At 35.3% G+C, this 20,410-nt stretch overlaps 1 protein-coding gene and 1 pseudogene across 1 annotated transcript; one reads left to right on the top strand and one right to left on the bottom strand.

Annotated features, from left to right (window-relative positions):
- The first annotated feature begins 3,818 nt into the window (after positions 1 to 3,818).
- On the top strand, positions 3,819 to 8,967 carry LOC111990134 (probable leucine-rich repeat receptor-like protein kinase At1g35710; annotated as a pseudogene).
- A 7,752-nt stretch (positions 8,968 to 16,719) lies between these two features.
- Positions 16,720 to 19,928, bottom strand: LOC111990116 (taxadiene 5-alpha hydroxylase). Its single transcript, XM_024021906.2, has 3 exons — positions 18,971 to 19,928; positions 18,478 to 18,665; positions 16,720 to 17,095 (listed from the first exon to the last, which is right to left on the bottom strand). The coding sequence occupies exons 1-3, from the start codon at positions 19,926 to 19,928 to the stop codon at positions 16,799 to 16,801; spliced, it is 1,443 nt and encodes a 480-aa protein (XP_023877674.2). The 3' UTR covers positions 16,720 to 16,798.
- Between the last annotated feature and the right edge of the window lie 482 nt (positions 19,929 to 20,410).

Genomic DNA, 20,410 nt, shown 5'->3' with positions numbered 1-20,410 from the left:
TCCAAATTTTCATTTTTGTTGAAGCTTCATCATGAAGGCAAACACAAGGATCATGGATCGAAATATACTTTACAACATTTGCGATATAAAATGATAACTCAAAACAATTTTATGATGATTAAAAATTACTACGAAATTAATAATTCACCAAATAGTAACGAAAGAACATTTTTTTTTTTTTTTTTTTTTTGGTTGGGTTTAAATGTAGGTGCTTTGTTCCCTACATCAGGGCCGGCCCTTCCCTTAGGCGAGTTAGGCAATTGCCTAAGGCCCCCAAGTGGAAGGGGCCCCAAAATTTCGGAAAAAAAAAGGGGTAGGAGGGAAAAAAAAAAAAAAATTAGTTTCAGATGAATTACAAAAATTTGGCCCGTCCTTTTAACCAAAAAACAAAAATTTTGGTAAAACCGGTTATACGTTGGTTCTAAACAAAATCATTGCCAAAAATAACATTATTATCCTCAGGACAAACCAAAAATCAACCACAAAACAATCACAAATCCAAACAAATAAAACAACTCAAATCCCTAAAATTTTTAGTTTTACCGTTCCCTCTGCAGCTCTGCTTCTTTCTCTATGCTTTCCGCCTCTCTCATCTCAAGCAAGCTTGCCTTTCTCCGCCTCTCTGATTCCTAATCCTTCTCATCTCATTCTCAAGCAAGCTTGCCTCTGCTCTAGCCTCTAGGTTTTGAGTTCTCTCATCTCTGGTGACTCTGCTATCAGGTATTATTTCTATTTGGGCGCTTGGCTTTTTTTTTTTTTTTTTTTTTTTGAATGGGCGCTTGGCTTCTTTAATTTCAGACTTTCTCTACATTTTATTTGCTTAGACTTAACTTGAGATAAAAAGATTGGGCCGCCTGCCTCTGTAGTTTCACGTTGTTTGGGCCTTCATTTTTTTTTTTATTTATAAAGCCTGCGTTTTTTTTTTGGGTTATAGATATTAGATATGATTTGTTTTGTGTGTTTTTTAGGTGGGTCTTATTAATAAGCCTTGTGTTATGGATGTGCTTAAATTTTATTTATTTTTTATAATTTTAATCTTGTGTTTTTATATATATATTTTAGTTAGTAGTAATATATTGAATAAAGTTTTTATTTACGTAGGTTGAAATTGCTAAAAACTTGTTATTGTTTGGTGAAACTACAACAATATTTTTTATATAAATCAGGTTCTATTTCTCATTTGCTCTACACTTGAAAGTTATTTTTTATTTTAGTCTTTATAAATATATTGTTTGATTAGAAATGTTTACTAGAAAATATGCATCTAGATATGAAAAACTTAAAAAAAGAAAGAAAAAAGAAAAATTAATTGAGTCTCAAAAAGGATCAATGGATAAATTTGTTATTAGTAATAAACAAAATATAACGCAAAATTTAGATGAAAATATCACAAATGAGCAAGAAATTCACCAAAAAGAGTTAGAAGATAATGAAATGATACAATTGCAAGATAACAATGATGTTCAATTTTGCAATACAACAAATCTTGATAATGAACTTCAGCATAATGATGAAAATGTCACAAATGAACAAGTTCACCATAATGATGTTCAACTAGAAGAAAATGAAAATAATAATGACATGTTGAATATTTATGATCCAGGTAATTGGAAAAATATTGACACAAAATTAAGAGACTTATTAGTAGAAAGAGGTCCAATTAGAGACAATGATATAATTTTTCCTAGAGGTGATGACACTAGACATTTTTCTACTATTCATTACACTCGAATATTATCAAATGGGAAGAAGCATGATAGAAAATGGCTAGACCAAGTATTTTGTTTTTGTTGCAAGTTGTCTGAGTCTAAATGTACTGACCAACTATGTAATGAAGGAACTTGAGATTGGAAAAATATTAGTTCTAAAATTAGAAAGCATGAAACAACTAGAGAGCATATTACTAACAATAAGCGATATCTAAACAGACCCTAATAATATTATTACGAACTAAAACTTTTTGCCTATTGATGGATGACGAGATAGAACATGTTCCAACTTTTTAGACATTAATACATATTTACATCTATTTTTTTAATGGAAAAAGATAATAGAATTAATGCATACAATCGAAATGAAAAAGGATATGGACAATATACATAATACATTGTTGATCTAAACTTTAATTTATGAGTGATTTTAGTCCCTTAAGTTTAAAGTGATCTCTTTTACTCCCTTACATGGCATGGCTAACTTAAAATTAACATGGAGATTGTAAAAAAAAAAATTAGATATATATATATATATATTATTATTATTATTATTATTACCTTTTAAGTTCATTTTTGTAAACTCTCATCAACTAGCTTTACGACATCAAACTCTCTGAATATCTTTAACGACAATGACGCCAAAACCAGAGACATATTCAGCAAAACAAATCGAATAACTTGGCATTGTTGTCGAGATTGACATTAGTCCTCCAGTGAAGTACTATGTTGAACCCCATCATAATTTACAATCTCCATTCCCCCAAAACCCAAAGGCGTATTCAACAAAAGCGAATTGAATAATGTTTCCCATGACCATTATACAAACATATCAAGCTTATGTATTGTATTGTTGAGCTTTACTAGATCTGGACCTTGAGAGAGAGAGAGAGAGAGCATTGGCGGTTTTTTTTTTTTTTTTAGGGTATTTTAGACATTGCACTCCAATAGAATATTCTATGAATCAAACGATTCTATTAGATTTAATGGAGAGAGTAACTAACCTAGGATAATTGTTCATTTTTCAAACATAAAGAAAAAATTGATTGGTTTCAAACATATATGAGAGAAATGAGAACTACTCCAAACATAAAGGTGGAACTTATTTTTCCCTTATATTTTTGGAAGTTATGCTTTAATTGCCCTTAAAATTAATGAGTTATATATATGCATTTTTTTTTTTTTTTGAGAGAGGGGGGGGGGGGGGGGTTGGTGTGGCATGGTGGAAATAGTTCATTTACATAGTACCATAAATGAGTATTTATCCATTTGGGGAAAAAAAATGAAGGGCTTAGTAAGTGNAATATATAACCTTACAAAACTACCCTTAATTAAGTTTATCGGTTTTTTTTTTTCTTTTTAAAAAAAGTTATTCTTAATGAGGCTACTAAAAATGTGCCCCAATTAGATTGATTTTTTAAATATTTGTTAGTTTTTTTTATAAATAGTTTTGAAAATAAAGTAGGAGTATAATAAGAACTTTAATAAATTAATGCCTTTTTATTTTTAGAAACATGATAATATTTTGGAACATCCTAAAATAGAATAGGGGACAATAAACTGGGACGGAGGGAGTATAAAAGAGGTCATGGTCATGGCTACTATTTTTTGAGAAAGTGGTCATGGCTACTTAAGGTCAAGCTTTAATTTAATTTCTCCACAGTTTCTGGCTTTATTGACATAAGGTCAAGCTTTAATACTGTGGCTTTATTGACAAAACGGTTCCCCTTTTTCCCTTTATCCATAGAATAATCTCATGGGTGTATATATACAGTGGAAGAGTAATATTATTGTATACATTAATTGAAAGATAAAAATGTAAAATAAAGTGTAAAGGTTGGAAAAACTGAAAAATTGTAACAATAATTTGGGGATTAGTGAAAAGAAAAAAAGTTAAAAAAATAAGAGAGAGATGAAAATATGTAACTAATGTGGAAAAATAAATGCTACGTTACTACGTCTCAATATATATATATATATATATATAAGTCAGCATAATTTAAAGAATGGTTTTTCCCCTCCCTCTTTAAATTTCAAGCACTATCTACTTCTTATTGATATCTCTTTTTAACCAAATTACAAGCAAAAAATAAAATAAAATAATATGAAAGTCCTCCTCCTGACAGAAGATTCACCTAATGGAATGTGGAGAATTTCCTATATAAACTAGTTCATTCCATGCACCTCTCCATAACCATAAAGCCATTCCTTCTCTGATCACCCAATTCGTTTCTGTTCTCGCATGCAACTCATAAAAGTCATGATCTCCTTACTAGAGAAACCGCTTCCCAAATCCATTAATAATCTAATTCGAGCTATGTTCACCACTGTCCTAATTATCATTCTTGTGTTGGCTTCTTCTTCCCAATTTGCTATTTCTTCTCCCTTTGCAACTTCTCCTTCCAATATGGGACCAGAAGCAGAGGCTCTATTGGAATGGAAAGCGAGCCTTGATAACCATAGCCAGTTTCAGTTGTCCTCATGGGTTGGAAACGTCCCTTGCCAATGGGTTGGAATTTCTTGCAACAACTTTAGCAGCATCTCTCATATCAACCTCATAGGTTCTGCTTTAAAAGGTACGCTCCACACTTTCAGCATCTCATGCTTACAAAGTCTCGTAAGTCTTGATCTCAGCCACAACTTACTCTTTGGTACCATTCCTTCCCACTTGGGCAACCTTTCTAAGCTAATCTACCTTGATTTATCATTCAATCATCTCTCTGGAAGAATTCCATCTGAATTATGCCAACTAACAAGCCTTCGCATATTAAATCTCCATGAAAATAACATCACTGGATCCATTCCTCATCAACTTGAAAAACTCAACTTGCTCAATGAGCTATCTTTGTATAGTAACAATCTCACAGGTTCAATCCCTGTGTCAATAGGAAACTTCAGAAACTTGATCATTCTGGATCTTTCTGGAAACAAACTTTCTGGTTCCATTCCTGAAGAACTCGGAAAGCTAACATCTCTTAGGAGTCTCTGGTTGAATGGAAACATCCTTATGGGCACGATTCCTGCATCTATATGGAACCTGGGCTCCTTAACCGGATTAGATCTTAGTGAAAACAAACTTTCTGGATCTATTTGTAACGAAATTGGGATGCTTGGATCTCTTACTTATCTTGCTTTGGTCAATAACAATCTCTCTGGTCCAATTCCTACTTCTATAGGAAACCTAGGCAACTTGAGTGTTCTCATCCTCTATGAAAACAAACTTTCTGGACCCTTTCCTCAAGAAATTGGAAAGTTGGGATCTCTTCGTGTGTTGTATCTGTATTCGAACAAACTTTCTGGCCCAATCCCTACTTCTATAGGCAACCTGACCAACATGAATGAGCTATATATTGGTGAAAACAATTTTTGGGGATCTATCCCATCCTCAATCGGGAACATGAAGAATCTCACAGACCTGGATCTCTGTGTAAATATGCTATCAGGCAATATCCCATCAGAAATAGGAAAGCTCAAACTTCTTACCACTCTAAAGTTGTTCACAAATGAACTTAATGGCTCCCTACCTTTCAAATTTAATAATCTTACAAATTTGCTGTATTTGGAATTGGAAGAAAACATGTTGTCTGGTTATCTTCCACGAAATGTTTGTAATAGTGGATCCCTTCAAAACTTCACAGCATATGACAATTATTTCATAGGTTTCATTCCAATAAGTTTGAGAAATTGCACTAGCTTAGTACGAGTGAGACTTGAGAGAAACCAATTAAGAGGAAATTTATCAGAAGACTTTGGCATATACCCAAATTTGATTTATATCGATTTGAGTTATAATCATTTCTATGGGGAACTTTCTCAAAAGTGGGGGCAGTGCCAAAGTCTGCAAAGCTTAAAAATCTCAAATAATAGAATTTCTGGTGTAATACCTCCTGAGCTTGGAAGATCCACTGAGCTACACGTACTTGATCTCTCCTTCAATCATCTAGTTGGGCAGATTCCAAAGGAATTAGGAAAGTTGACATTAGTGTTTCACCTTAATCTGGGTGATAATCAACTTTCTGGTAGGATTCCAATGGAAATTGGAATGCTATCTAATCTGCAATTTCTTATTCTCTCAGCCAACAATTTAACAGGAGCATTTCCTAAACAAATACTGGGGTGCAAAAACTTATTGAACTTGAGCTTAAGCAAAAATAAAATTAGAGGAAGTGTTCCCACTGAGATTGGCAACATACAGTTTATTCAAATGCTAGACTTGAGTGAGAATTTATTGATTGGAAAAATACCACCACAGCTTGGAGAATTGCAAAGGTTAGAAACATTGAATCTCTCCCATAATGAGCTCTTTGGTTCCATTCCAGCCACTTTTGGAGAAATGTCAAGCTTGACCAATATTGATATATCATACAATTGCTTGGAAGGTCCTTTACCCAACAATAAGGCCTTTAGCAAGGCTCCATTTGAAGCATTAAGAAATAATAAAGGTTTGTGTGGTTATGCCTCTAGTTTAAAGGCTTGCCCCTCTTCCATTACTTGGAGCAAGAATCCCAGTGAGAAAAGGCAAAATAAAGTAGTGATTATCTTTATTGTTCCTATCTTAAGCATATTGTTTCTCTCAATGATTGTATCTGGGATTCTTTATGTTGTTTTGAAGCGCCCAAGACTAAGGAACAAACTAAGTAATACAAGAGAAGCACAAAATGTTAATATGTTTGCAATTTGGAGCTATGATGGGAAAATGGTGTATGAAAGCATCATTGAAGCAACAGAGGAATTTGACTCTAAACATTGTGTTGGAGTGGGAGGGTGTGGAAATGTTTACAAAGCAGAGCTACAATCAGGTCAAGTTGTTGCTGTGAAAAAACTTCATTCAGTACAAGATGGTGATATTACCAACGCAAAGGGTTTCGAAAATGAGATTCGTGCTCTTCTCGAAATTAGGCATCGGAACGTGGTAAAGCTTTTTGGCTTTTGCTCACATCCACGACAATCATTTTTGGTTTACGAGTTTTTAGAAGGGGGAAGTATGAAAGATTTATTGAGCAATAAAGAAGAGGTTGTTAGTTTTGATTGGATCAAAAGGGCAAATGTTGTTAAAGGCATGGCTGATGCTTTATCCTATATGCATCACAATTGCTCACCTCCCATAGTTCATCGAGACATATCTAGCAAGAACATCTTGTTGGATTCAAAATATGAGGCACATATCTCGGATTTTGGCACAGCTAGGTTTTTGAAGCCTGACTCATCCAATTGGACTTCATTTGCCGGAACATTTGGATACACAGCTCCAAGTAATATAATTTTTTCCTTATTGCCATGATTAGCCCTCTAGAAATACTTGTCTCTAGTTCATTTAATGTAGTGATAATCATACTACATAGTGGTAAAATATGCTTTTCGTTTCACTATAAGCTATGTTGAAGTCATTCCATTCTCCAAATTTTCATTTTTGTTGAAGCTTCATCATGAAGGCAAACACAAGGATCATGGATCGAAATATACTTTACAACATTTGCGATATAAAATGATAACTCAAAACAATTTTATGATGATTAAAAATTACTACGAAATTAATAATTCACCAAATAGTAACGAAAGAACATTTTTTTTTTTTTTTTTTTTGCTAAACAGTAACGAAAGAACATGTTCCAACTTTTTAGACATTAATACATATTTACATCTATTTTTTAATGGAAAAAGATAAAAGAATTAAGCATACAATCTCAAATGAAAAAGGATTAAAAGGCATACATATATACATTGTTGATCTAAACTTTATAACTAATTATAATGAAGTAAAATGGGCGTGTTAGCCCAAAAGAAATATAAAAATAAAATAAGGGATAATTACAACTATAAGCATCCACCACCACACACTCTTGGTGCGATGGTCACTCCACAAGTATAAATACTTGTGAGGCGTGAGTGAGGGGGGAAGGGCAAGGGCCGGGATTCAAGTTTCCAAGAGGAAGTTTGACACACATATACTTAGATTAGGTTATAGTAAAATTTTTATCTTGTATCAAAATAAAAAATAACTATAAAGGATCCACATAAATTATATGAACATATGCATCCTAAATTTCATAATTTTACAATTAACACCGTTTCAACATTAGAATGTACTTTCCACACCAAACTTTGATAGCATTAGAAATGTGCACAAATTTAAATATATATATATATATATATATCAATTTTTTTTTTAAAGGAGATAATTGGGAGGAATTTGAAAAGCCCCCGGCTTTTACCCTATGCATGGAAAGTAATTTAGTATAAATAATAAAGTAAAAAGGTTGTGTTAGCCCAAAAGGAAAATCTAAAAATAAAAATAAGGGTTAATTATAAGCATCCACATATATTATATGATTATATGCATTCTAAATTTCAAAATTTTACAATCAACACCATTTCTTTTTTTCTTTTTCTTTTTTGATACACAATCAACACCATTTCAACGTTAGAATGCACTTTCCACAACATTGTCTAAATTAAAACTTTATTGGGTTATATCCACACCAAACTCTGATAGCATTAAAAATGTGCACCCTATACAATTTGACCATTAATTAGTTTATACTGCTAACTTGGACTCTAATTGGATGGTGGGGGAGTATCACAAATTATTCTTCAATCAAGAGTTGAATGAAATATTATGATTTTTAGAGTACGCATTACAAATACTGTTTTAATTTAGGGTAGATAGTTGCAATTAAAAAATAAAAAGGTTTACATGAGCAAGTACTACGGACTACACTTGATGTTAATATGTTACCATACCTAAGTGTTGGATAAGTTAAATTCTTCTATTTTACAGAGTTTGCATACACAATGGAAGTGAACGAGAAATGTGATGTTTATAATTTTGGAGTATTAGCATTGGAAGTGATCATGTCATCCAAGAGACGTTATTTCATTTCTCTCACCATCATCATTATTATCAACAACTTCAACTACCCATGATATCCAATTGAAGGACATTTTGGACCAACGCCTTGAACCTCCTAGAAATCAAGTGGCATTCATAGTGGCCTTGATTGCAAAGCTTGCATTGGCATGCTTGGCAGCCAATCCAAAATCTAGGCCAACCATGCAGGAGGTTTCCAAGGAGCTACCTATTAAAAAAGCACCTACATTACAGGTGGTTGACATGCTTACCTTGGGTTTACGGTTTAATAATGCTTGATGTAGTAATTATGTGCATATATTTTGTCTTTGTTTTTGGTTTTTGGATTTTGGTTTTGGTTTTGGTTTTGATTTTGGATTTTTTTTTTGGTAATTTGCTAGGGTTAATTGCATGTTGGAAAATTTTATGTCAATGTTTGTAATGTAATTGTAATATTTTATTAATTTCATTTTATTCCAGTTGTAATTGTATTGAGTCTTTGAGGTTGAAAAGTTGAAAGAAGTTTGAAGTGCTACATTGAGGAACTTGGTCAAGCAAGTTTTATGGGAATAGGTGAGACGATAAGGAAGTTTATTAGGATTTGAAATTTAGTTATACAGAGAGCATCACCTGACATTGGACAATAATCTTGGTTGAGTGAAATATATTTACCAAAACTTTCCTTGTCAAGTTTTCCAGTTTATTCTTGTAGTTAACCAACCCTTAATATTGTAGTTAATATAAGAACGAAAATAAAACCTATATTTAGTGTCTAGTGAGCAAATTTGGAGAATTCTGAAACCCGAGAGAGTATTCCTTCTAGCCTTATACACCTTCACACTCTCCAAACATACCTACCATTAAGAGGAGATCACCATCCAAACGTAAAGTGCAACCTTAGTTACTGTAATGTTTTTGTACCGAAGCCTCTAGCTCTTGCTAGAAATAAACTACACCAGTCATTTCTCTTCATTGTCTTCAAAACACACTAGAGACACCGACAGACATTGTGATCTCTTCGACACTTCAAGCTGGCCACATGAAAAAATTTTTTTTTTTTTTTTTTTTTGGTTAAGAGGAATATATATATTAAACTAAGAAGCCATAAATGGCGAAGTCGTGGCTGTGCCTTAAAGAGTACAGACCAGTAGCATTTGAACTTAACATATTAAGTAATAAATCACTAGATGGTAAATCTAATACAACAAAATCCTCATCCAGTGAGCAGCCAGCACGAGCAAGAAAGTCAGCACATCGGTTTGCCTCTCTAAAGGTATGGCTAACCTTGAAGCGATGAAACTATCTCAGGAGGAACCTGCAATCATTTAGAATAGGGGAGTATGATCTATTAGATGTTGAACTGTCAAATACAAGTTTAGCAACAGTGAGAGCATCAAGTTCAACAGCTAAATATTTAATACCCAATTGAATTGCAAGTAGCAGCCCGTCCCTCAAGGCCCAACACTCAGCAGCAAAGCTCGACGCCACACCTATTCTCCTCATATATCCCTTGATCCATATCCCCTGATGATCCCGAATGAGACCTCCACCCCCAGCCTTTCCCGGGTTGCCTTGAGAAGCCCCATCATAATTAAGTTTGAACCACCCTTGTTCAGGTTTGCGCCAACAAATAGGAGTAACAATATGTCTCTTTAGTTGCTACCCCTTCCCCATGCAATAATAATATTCTCTAGCCATATTAATACACGCAGCATGGAGGTTAGGATTACTAACAGAGTTGTTGAAAACTACTCTGTTTCTATGCTTCCATAGACACCATAGTGCAAATGGAAAAAGAGTAATCCACGGAATCCCATTAGCTTGAATTTGGTTATTACAAAGGTAGTTCTGTGCAATCCATTCCGTCAAGTCAAGCTATATAAAATTAGCACAAGCCTAAGGTGTTCCAATTTTATTCCAAAAGCTCAAGGCAAAAGGACAGTCCCTCAATAGGTGGATAATAGATTCATCTTGGCATTGACACAATGAGCAGCAGATATTACATTGGATACCCCTAGTATTAAGAATCTGCCTAACTGGAACACTGTGGTGGAAACACAACCATATGAAATGCTTAATTTTTGGAAGTGTATCCAACTTCCATAGCCATTTACCTGAAAAAAATTGCAGACCCTTGTCCTCTGTGTTGGAGTATATGTGTGTTTCAAACACTTAATGTATGTTTGTGTCCCACATTGGTTAGGAATAAATCTTGTTATGACTTTATAAGGCTTTGCACATCTTAGGTGGTAAGCTTGAAAGACAATGGGTTAAGGGTTGGGCTTGGGTTGAAGTTAAGCTAGTCTCTATCTCTCTTGGGCCTGACTCTTTTCTCATTTCTTTTGGTTTTAGCCCATTTAGGTTTTGCCCGTTGGGGCATTTATTGTGCTGCCCGTTGGCTGCACAGTGTCCGTTGGTTCAACCCATCAACCCTCACTACATTAGCTTATAAACACCACAACACACACTATTCAATCATCACATTTTTCTCCTCTTTTCCAGCCGCAAATCCCCTCTGTTTTGCTCTGTTTTTTGCTGCACAGAAAATTTTAGCTTCACAGAAAAAATTTCAGCTACAAAGAGAAAATTTCAGCTTCAAGGAAAGGAAAGGCAAGTAAGGTTGTTCCTAGTTCTTCTTGTTTGAGTGTGTGATCAACTTGAAGAAATTACTATAGTCTAATCTTGGGGGGTTGTTCGGCCAAGAGAGCCATTCACACCGAATTCTACTCCGGGTGGCACGAATCAACCTTTAAAGACAACGCATTTGCGTGATTCTATAGTTTGTGAGATCTTTCTAACTCTATCTATTTATTTTTGTCATTGCTAATTTTTTAGGGTTTGTATTGTTGAATCAAAACTTGTTTATTTAGCCATATTTTCCAACAATTTTAAAGGTTGATTTTTGTGTTGTAAAAATGAAGAAACAAGTTGTTGATTCTCTTAAGGTCATTTCGGAAATTACAAAACTTGAGGCTTTTGATGGAAATAATTTTAAGCGTTGGAAAGAAAGGGTTTTGCCTATCTTGGAATTTACAGAAATTGACCGGGTTCTTTATGAGCCTAAACCCGAAGAAGATCCTAAAAATATAGCAAAGTGGGAAAAAACAAATAAATTGTGTGTTCATACTATTAAGTGTGGTTTATCTAACAAGTTGTTTGATAATTATTGTCATTTTACTTGTGCTAAAGATTTATGGGATGAACTTAATGGTCGTTATGGGTTTGAGGATGAGGGTGCTAAAAAATTTGCTACGGCTAAATTTATGTCTTTTCAAATGGTTGAGGAAAAAAGTGTTTCTAGCCAAATTGAAGATTTTCAAAAATTAGTTTCCGGCCTAGCTAAAGAGGGTGATGTTTTACCCGAGAGGTTTGTGGCTCATGGCTTAGTGTTTAAGTTGCCGGACTCTTGGAAAGAGTATAAACATCGGTATAGCCACCATAGAACCTATTTGAATCTTCAACAAACTATCGTTGATATTCAAATTGAAGAAACAAATAGGATGTCGGAAAAGGTTTCTAGAGTTAAGGAATTTACTTCCAAAGCTAATGTTGTAGAGGGAGGACCCTCTAGACCTTCACAACATAATAAGAAACATGATTTAAAGGGAAAAGGAAAATTTCATAATAAAAATGGCCCAAATCCTCAAATCCAAAAGAAAAAGGGTAATTGTTTTATTTGTGGCAAGGTAGGTCATTATGCGGCAACATGTAGGGCGAGGGGAAACTTCAACAACAATAAGAACAACAACAAAGGCTCTACATCAAATAAAACAAATGTGGTGCAAACCGAAGAGATCATTGCGGCGGTGGTGTGTGAGGCACACTTGGTGACAAAAGTGAAGGGATGGGTAGTTGACTCGGCTTGCACAAGACACATTGGTGCATTCAAAGAGGAGTTTAGTTCCTACACTCCTATGGCGGAAGGCACCGAATGTGTCTATGTTGGAGACAATAGGTCCGTGCCGGTGAGTGGTAAAGGGAAGATACTCTTGAAGCTAACTTCCGGTAAAACTCTTTCACTCAATAATGTCCTTCATGTACCTCACTTTCGACACAATCTCATTTCGGTACATTTGCTTGGTAAGGCCGGTATTAAAGTTTTATTTGATGGTGGCATAGTTACTTTAACTAAGAATGAAGTCTTTGTTGGTAAGGGCTATGATGATGAAGGTCTTTTTGTACTTAATGTTGATCAAGTTATTAATGAAAAAGGTTCATCTTCTTGTGCTTACTTAGTTGATTCCATTGATGTTTGGCATGGTAGACTTGGACATGTTAATCTTGGCTATATAAAGAAAATGAAAGAATGCGGAATTATTAACTCACTAAGTGAAGCTAATATGGACAAATGTGAAATTTGTGTCGAAACTAAAATCACCAAGAAATCTTGTAAATCCATAACAAGAGAAACCGAACTTCTTGGATTGGTACATAGTGACTTGGGTGATTTAAAACACACTATAACTAGAGGTGGTAAAAGATTTTATGTGATCTTTGTTGATGACCACTCTAGATTCACTAAACTTTATTTACTAAGAACCAAAGATGAAGCTTTAGAGATGTTTGTAAAGTATAAAAGCGAAGTTGAGAACCAAAAGAATAAAAGGATTAAAAGACTTAGAACCGATAGAGGTAGTGAATATGAGTCTAATCCTTTTAAGGAATTTTGTGAACAAAATGGCATAATACATGAGGTAACTCCACCTTATTCACCGGAATCTAATGGAATAGCCGAAAGAAAAAATAGAACTCTTAAAGAGATGATGAATGCTATGCTTGTTAGTTCCGGGCTATCTTCCAACATGTGGGGGGAGGCCATCCTTTCAGCTTGCCATATTCAAAATAAAGTACCTCATAAGAAAACCGGTAAAACTCCTTATGAACTTTAGGAAGGGCGTAAGCCTAACTTGGAATACCTCAAAGTGTGGGGGTGCTTGGCTAAGGTCATGCTACCCGAGCCTAAAAGGAGAAAGCTTGGTTCTAGAACATGTGATTGTGTGTTTATTGGTTATGCTTGCAATAGTTCATGCTATAGATTTCTTGTCATCAAAAGTGATATATTAGAATCATACACTATTATTGAATCCGAAAATGCCATATTCTTTGAGCATGTGTTTCCTTTGAAAAATAAGGAAAAAGTATTGCATGATTATATTGAAATTTCTAATGACTTTGTTGATGATGTGCAAGAAATAAGAAGGAGCAAGCGAGCTAGGAAGGAAAAGGATTACGGTAACGATTTCCTTGCCTATGTCATTGAAGATGAACCTGTAAGTTACTATGATGCAATTAAATCCGTAGATGCATCTTTTTGGTTGGAAGCAATTAATAATGAATTAGAATCTATTATGTCTAATCATACTTGGGAATTAGTTGAGCTTCCACCTAAGGTTAAACCTATTGGTTGTAAATGGGTGTTTAAAAGGAAATTAAAACCGGATGATACAATTGATAAGTTTAAAGCTCACTTAGTAGCCAAGGGCTATAAGCAAAAACATAATGTGGATTATTTTGATACTTATTCTCCGGTGACTAAAATTGCATCTATTAGAATTTTATTTGCGATTGCTTCTATTTACAAACTTGTAGTACATCAAATGGATGTTAAAACTGCTTTTCTAAATGGTGATTTAGAAGAAGAAATTTATATGGAGCAACCCGAGGGTTATGTAGTTCTTGGACAAGAACATAAAGTTTGTAAGTTGGTTAAATCTTTATATGGTTTAAAACAAGCACCTAAACAATGGCGTGAAAAATTTGATAATGTTATGCTTACACATGGGTATGTGATCAATGGTGCCGATAAATGCATATATAGCAAGTTTATTAATAATGAAGGTGTTATTATATGTTTATATGTTGATGACTTGCTTATATTTGGAACTAACCTTGATGTTGTGCATGATGCTAAACACTTTCTTGCCTCTAATTTTGATATGAAAGATTTGGGTGAGGCAAATATAATCTTGGGCATCAAGATCCTTAGGGATAATGATTGCATTACACTATTACAATCTCATTATGTAGAAAAAATTCTTAAAAAGTTTGAACACTTTGATATGTCACCTATGTCTACTCCTTTTGACTCAAAGGTGCATTTGTTTAAAAATCATGGTGATAGTGTTTCACAAGATAAATATGCACAAATCATTGGTAGTTTGATGTTTTTGACAAACTGTACTCGCCCGGATATTACATATGTTGTTGGTAGATTGAGTAGATATACTCATAATCCTAGTATTGAACATTGGGATGCAATATCTAGACTGTTGAAATATTTAAAGGGTACTTTTGATTATAGTTTGTCATATTGTGGTTATCCTGCTATATTAGAAGGATATTGTGATGCTAATTGGATCTCTGATACAGATGAGGTAAAGTCCACTAGTGGATATGTGTTCACACTAGCTGGAGGGGCTGTGTCTTGGAAATCATCCAAGCAGACTTGCATAGCGAGATCCACCATGGAATCAGAGTTAGTAGCCTTAGAAAAGGCTGGGTCTGAAGCCGAGTGGCTTAGGAGCTTGTTAATTGATATACCATTGTATACTAACTCTATTGCCTCTATTTGCATACATTGTGATTGTCAGGCTGCCATAGCACGTGCTAAGAACAAAATCTATAATGGGAAAAGTCGACATATCCGATGGAGACACAATATTGTGAGGCAGCTCATTGATAATGGTGTAATGTCCTTAGACTTTGTGGGGTCAGAAAGGAATTTGGCTGATCCTTTGACCAAGCCACTAGCAAGAAGGCTAGTGAGTGAGACATCGAGGGGGATAGGACTGATACCCAAATTGTGACACTATGGCCAATGCCCAACCTCTATGATGGGTGATTCCACACAAGGGGTTAAATGGGTAGAGGTCATTTGTGGTCCATATGGGCACTGTCAGTTATTATGTATTCCGCTATCTCATTGAGGAGATTAGTGATGAGTCTATCCCTATGGTGTGAGACAGTGCTAAATTCCAGATTGTTGGAGGTTGAGCTCTAGCTCTTAATGGATCCATAGTCCCTACCTATTGGAATGGGGTGTACTGCACACACTCTTGATGGATGCCACCTATGTGGGATTGGAAGTTGTGCCGCTTCCTATGAGACTTGGGTAGGTCTCTAGAGCTCTCATGAAACCCAATGGCGCATGGCCTGTATAAGGCGCCAACCCGCTTATGGAACAACCTTGGTAAAGAAAGGTATGTGGGTGGTAAGTTTGGTTATCTAATAGCTTGGTTAAAAGAGTCTAACTCTACCATTGTCTAGTAGTTTCTACTTATTTACTCTAAGTATGGTTAAAACCTTAGGGTACCATATTGATGCATACCTTCTTGAGTTTATTGCCTTTCCTAGTTTAGTGTTTGTAACATGTGGGGGATTGTTGGAGTATATGTGTGTTTCAAACACTTAATGTATGTTTGTGTCCCACATTGGTTAGGAATGAATCTTGTTATGACTTTATAAGGCTTTGCACATCTTAGGTGGTAAGCTTGAAAGACAATGGGCTAAGGGTTGGGCTTGGGTTGAAGTTAAGCTAGTCTCTATCTCTCTTGGGCCTGATTCTTTTCTCATTTCTTTTGGTTTTAGCCCATTTAGGTTCTGCCCGTTGGGCATTAAATAGTAGCCCGTTGGGGCATTTATTGTGCTGCCCGTTGGCTGCACAGTGTCCGTTGGTTCAACCCATCAACCCTCACTACATTAGCTTATAAACACCACAACACACACTATTCAATCATCACATTTTTCTCCTCTTTTCCAGCCGCAAATCCCCTCTGTTTTGCTCTGTTTTTTGCTGCACAGAAAATTTCAGCTTCACAGAAAAAATTTCAGCTACAAAGAGAAAATTTCAGCTTCAAGGAAAGGAAAGGCAAGTAAGGTTGTTCCTAGTTCTTCTTGTTTGAGTGTGTGATCAACTTGAAGAAATTACTATAGTCTAATCTTGGGGGGTTGTTTGGCCAAGAGAGCCATTCACACCGAGTTCTACTCCGGGTGGCACGAATCAACCTTTAAAGATAACGCATTTGCGTGATTCTATAGTTTGTGAGATCTTTCTAACTCTATCTATTTATTTTTGTCATTGCTAATTTTTTAGGGTTTGTATTGTTGAATCAAAACTTGTTTATTTAGCCATATTTTCCAACACTCTGCACTCGCCAAATCATAAGCTGAAGCAGCACTAACATTACTCCTAAAATTAAATTGCATAATTACACTGTATGAAACCCCAATAACCTCGGTTGCTTTATAACAACTTAGGAGAAATGTTTATGGGCATTCCACGCGAAGGAAATGGAAGGGGATTCATGGTGATTGGCTCGTCGGGATATAGCAGGGACCAATCATAATGGGTTACAATAAAATGAACAAAGATGAGGATATTCAATTTGGCTAGGTGGTAGCCTGCACACACTCTTGGGCCTCCTCCGAAGGGAAGAAATACATATGGTGGTATGGGCTCCTCAAATCTACTTGGATTGAAACTCAGTGGATCTTGAAAATAATCCTCATCATAATGAGTTCCATATGTTGTCCACAGTACCTGCAGAGGACCACAACTAAATGTCAATTATTTTTTAATGGGAATTTCACAATTTTATTTAGTTAATTTTGTCTTATTTCACTACGACTCAAGTTTTCATAGATTCACCGATTTGTCCATGTCACATTGAAACTTGACTAGATTAGATTGAACCAACATACGTACACTTCCCACTAAAAGCTATTACCTCATTTTACTCTACTATTTTACACAATATTTACAATTAATGCGCTAATATAGAAATTTTAAAAAGTGAAAAAAAAAAAAAAGTCCATATTAAAATAAGAAAATTGACGTATAAAAAGTGGATGTAAGATTATCATTGCCCTATAATAATGGTTATCATTACCAATCTAGGCGCATTCTACTTCAAAATCATTGGAATGCTATCAAACTACAATTTGTCTTATCAAATATTAGTATTGATACACCATGTTGAATATGTTAGTATAGATGCGAAAACGAAAACATAAACTATAAAACACAATAACACACGAGAGTTATGTGATTCAGCATAACGGCCTACATCTACGGAAGAAATCCTAAAGGGTTACATCAATAATATATTATAGTGTAGTACAAATCATGTGTTATAATGAATTATAACATGTGTATATATAGTAGACTAAACCCTAGACAAATAGACTTCTAATACAAGTAGGAGACTTGGCTTACACACAAAATAGAATTAGGCTTTGGCCTATGTTAATGGGGTAATATATCTCTAACACTCCCTCTCAAACTTAAGATGGAAGCTTGATGAAATTTTGAGATTTGATAAGGTTGAGAAGATCCCTTGAATGAAATTTGGCTCCGTGACGGTAAGGCAATGGTCTTGCAGTGTTGATGCGACTTCTAACGGTGGCTTGACTATACGGGAGAGTTTTGACGGCAGCAATAGAAAACCAAAGAAGATAAACGCAGTGAAAAAAAAAACACCGAGGAAGACAAAGATTGCTCTTAAATATACCGTAAGGACAGAAAACCATGACCATAAGAAGGTGGCTCTAATACCATATTAAATATTAGCATTGATACACCATGTTGAATATGCTAGTATGGATACGAAAACGAAAGCATAAACTATAAAACACAATAACACACGAGAGTTATGTGGTTCAGCCCAACGGCCTACATCCACGGAAGAAATCTTAAAGGGCTACATCAATAATATATTATAGTGCAGTAAAAATCATGTGTTATAATGAATCATAACATGTGTATATATAGTAGACTAAACCCTAAACTGATAGAGTTCTAGTACAAGTAAGAGACTTGACTTGCACACAAAATAGAATTAGGCTTGGGCCTATGTTAATGGGGTAATATATCTCTAACAGGTCTATCATATGTTATAAAGAAAGAAGAAATCCAGCATGCACCTTCCATCCTTTGGGAATGGTGAATCCTTCATATTCAATGTCAGCAATTGCTTTCCTGAATGAACCAAAGATAGGAGGGAACAGCCGCATGCTTTCACGAGCAACTTGCCAAGTATACTTCATCTTCTTCATATCCTCTAATGTTAGATTCTCACCCGGTATTTTGTTGATCATTATATCAACATGCTCTGGCAAGAAATGAGATACTCTAATGTGAGTAGGAACTCAGGCAGAAGTTACTTCAAATATAATAAGTTACTTAAAGTTCAAATTTTTGCGAGAAACTCAAATAACAACTATATAAAAAAGGAAAATTTATGAAGTAATCTCCCAGTATAATGACAAACGTAGTACTCCTTCCTCTTGCATGAATAATAAGACATACTATTACGTAAGATGAAAGAATATTATCTTTTTATGCTCCTGAAATACTGAATAATTACTCTTTAAAAAATCACTTTGAACCATATAATAGCTTCAAAAATAATAGTACCTTGAAGGAGGAGGGCATAGCAGTTAGGGTGCTGAGCCAACATTTTGAATGTCATGGCAATGGCATAAGAAGTTGTGTCATGAGCTGCAAAAACTAGCAAGACGATGTTATCGACAACCTCTTCTTCACTAATCTCCCCTTTAATCATCCCAGACACCAATCTTGACATCAACAACCCATCCTCCTCTCCTCCTTCCAACCTTCCTTCCGTCTCCTTCTTCTTCTCTCTCACTGCACTTATCAACATCTTTTCTATCTCTAGCCTTGCCTTTCTTGCTCTAGAAAACTTAGAGCCAGGAAACCTAATTGGTGGAGCAAAAACCCCTTCCAAAACCCTCTCAAAAGTTGCAAGCATTCCTGGCTCTACCTTAATCCCCAACAAGCACTCAAACACTATGGAAAATGTCAAAACCTTTGTGGAACGGTAAAGGCTAACCTTCTCTTGGCCATGCCACTTTGTTTTTAGGTGCAATTGAACAGAGTTGCAAACTTTAGGCACTAAAGCCTCAAGCCCAGCATAGCCAAGACTTGTGCCTATAAGCCCACGAAGGCACCGGTGCCGCTCGCCTTGTTTTTCCATGATAGAGTCCTTGCCCATGAGCTGAACCGACGAAGAAGGCCACGAGCTTATCACCAACTTGAACTCATTAGACAAGAAGAACCTATTAGCATCAGCTCCATTCACCACTACTGTCGGTGACCCCATTAGCCTTGTTTTGAATATTTTCCCATACTTCGTAATCCGAGGTTGGAAAAACTCCTCGAAAAGTTGGTTCTTACGCTGAGCTTTGTAGAACTCCATTGTTTCACCTATCCAAGGAAGTCCCATCTGCCCAGGTGGTAGCTTCTTGGATTTTTTATAGCTTTTTTTGTGTTTCAAGAAAGTGAAAGTGATAGAGATTATTGCAACTAAGAGAGAGAATATACAAGAAACAACATAGCCAAGTTGTGCAGCCATTGTTATTGGTGTGAGGAACATTGACACAACTTTGAAATTTATAGTAGCCCCAGCATGTTCTCAGGTGAGCATGGATAAATAATTAGAAGAATTATGCCCATAGGAAGAAAATTTGTAAGTCAAACCGAGTTGATTATCACAAAAGACAACCAATCATGAAGTCATAACCGTCCAACAAATTAATTTAATCTACAAATTAACGGTTGTGATGTTTTAATTAAGTTGACTATCAGTGAAGAATATCCCCAGTAGGGCATCGAAACAGTGCAAATGGACCTCACATGTGCACTTCATAACCCCCTGAAATGGACACGTCACCATCATAGTGTGTCTGAAAAATTCATCTGAAAGATTAAACAATCCCTTCCTCTTTCTGAAACTTTGTTGTTGACAATATATAAGTCAAGGATCCCTAAATATCTGGTAAAGTCTAATTCTTGAAAATGTTTATTTCTTCATTCTGAAGTCAAAACGCAGAAAAA

Source organism: Quercus suber, unplaced genomic scaffold (genome assembly GCF_002906115.3).
Source record: "Quercus suber isolate HL8 unplaced genomic scaffold, Cork oak 2.0 scaffold_71, whole genome shotgun sequence".
NCBI lineage: Eukaryota > Viridiplantae > Streptophyta > Magnoliopsida > Fagales > Fagaceae > Quercus > Quercus suber.
The sequence above is the reverse complement of the archived record's forward strand: the minus strand, read 5'-3'. Positions and strand labels throughout refer to the sequence as shown.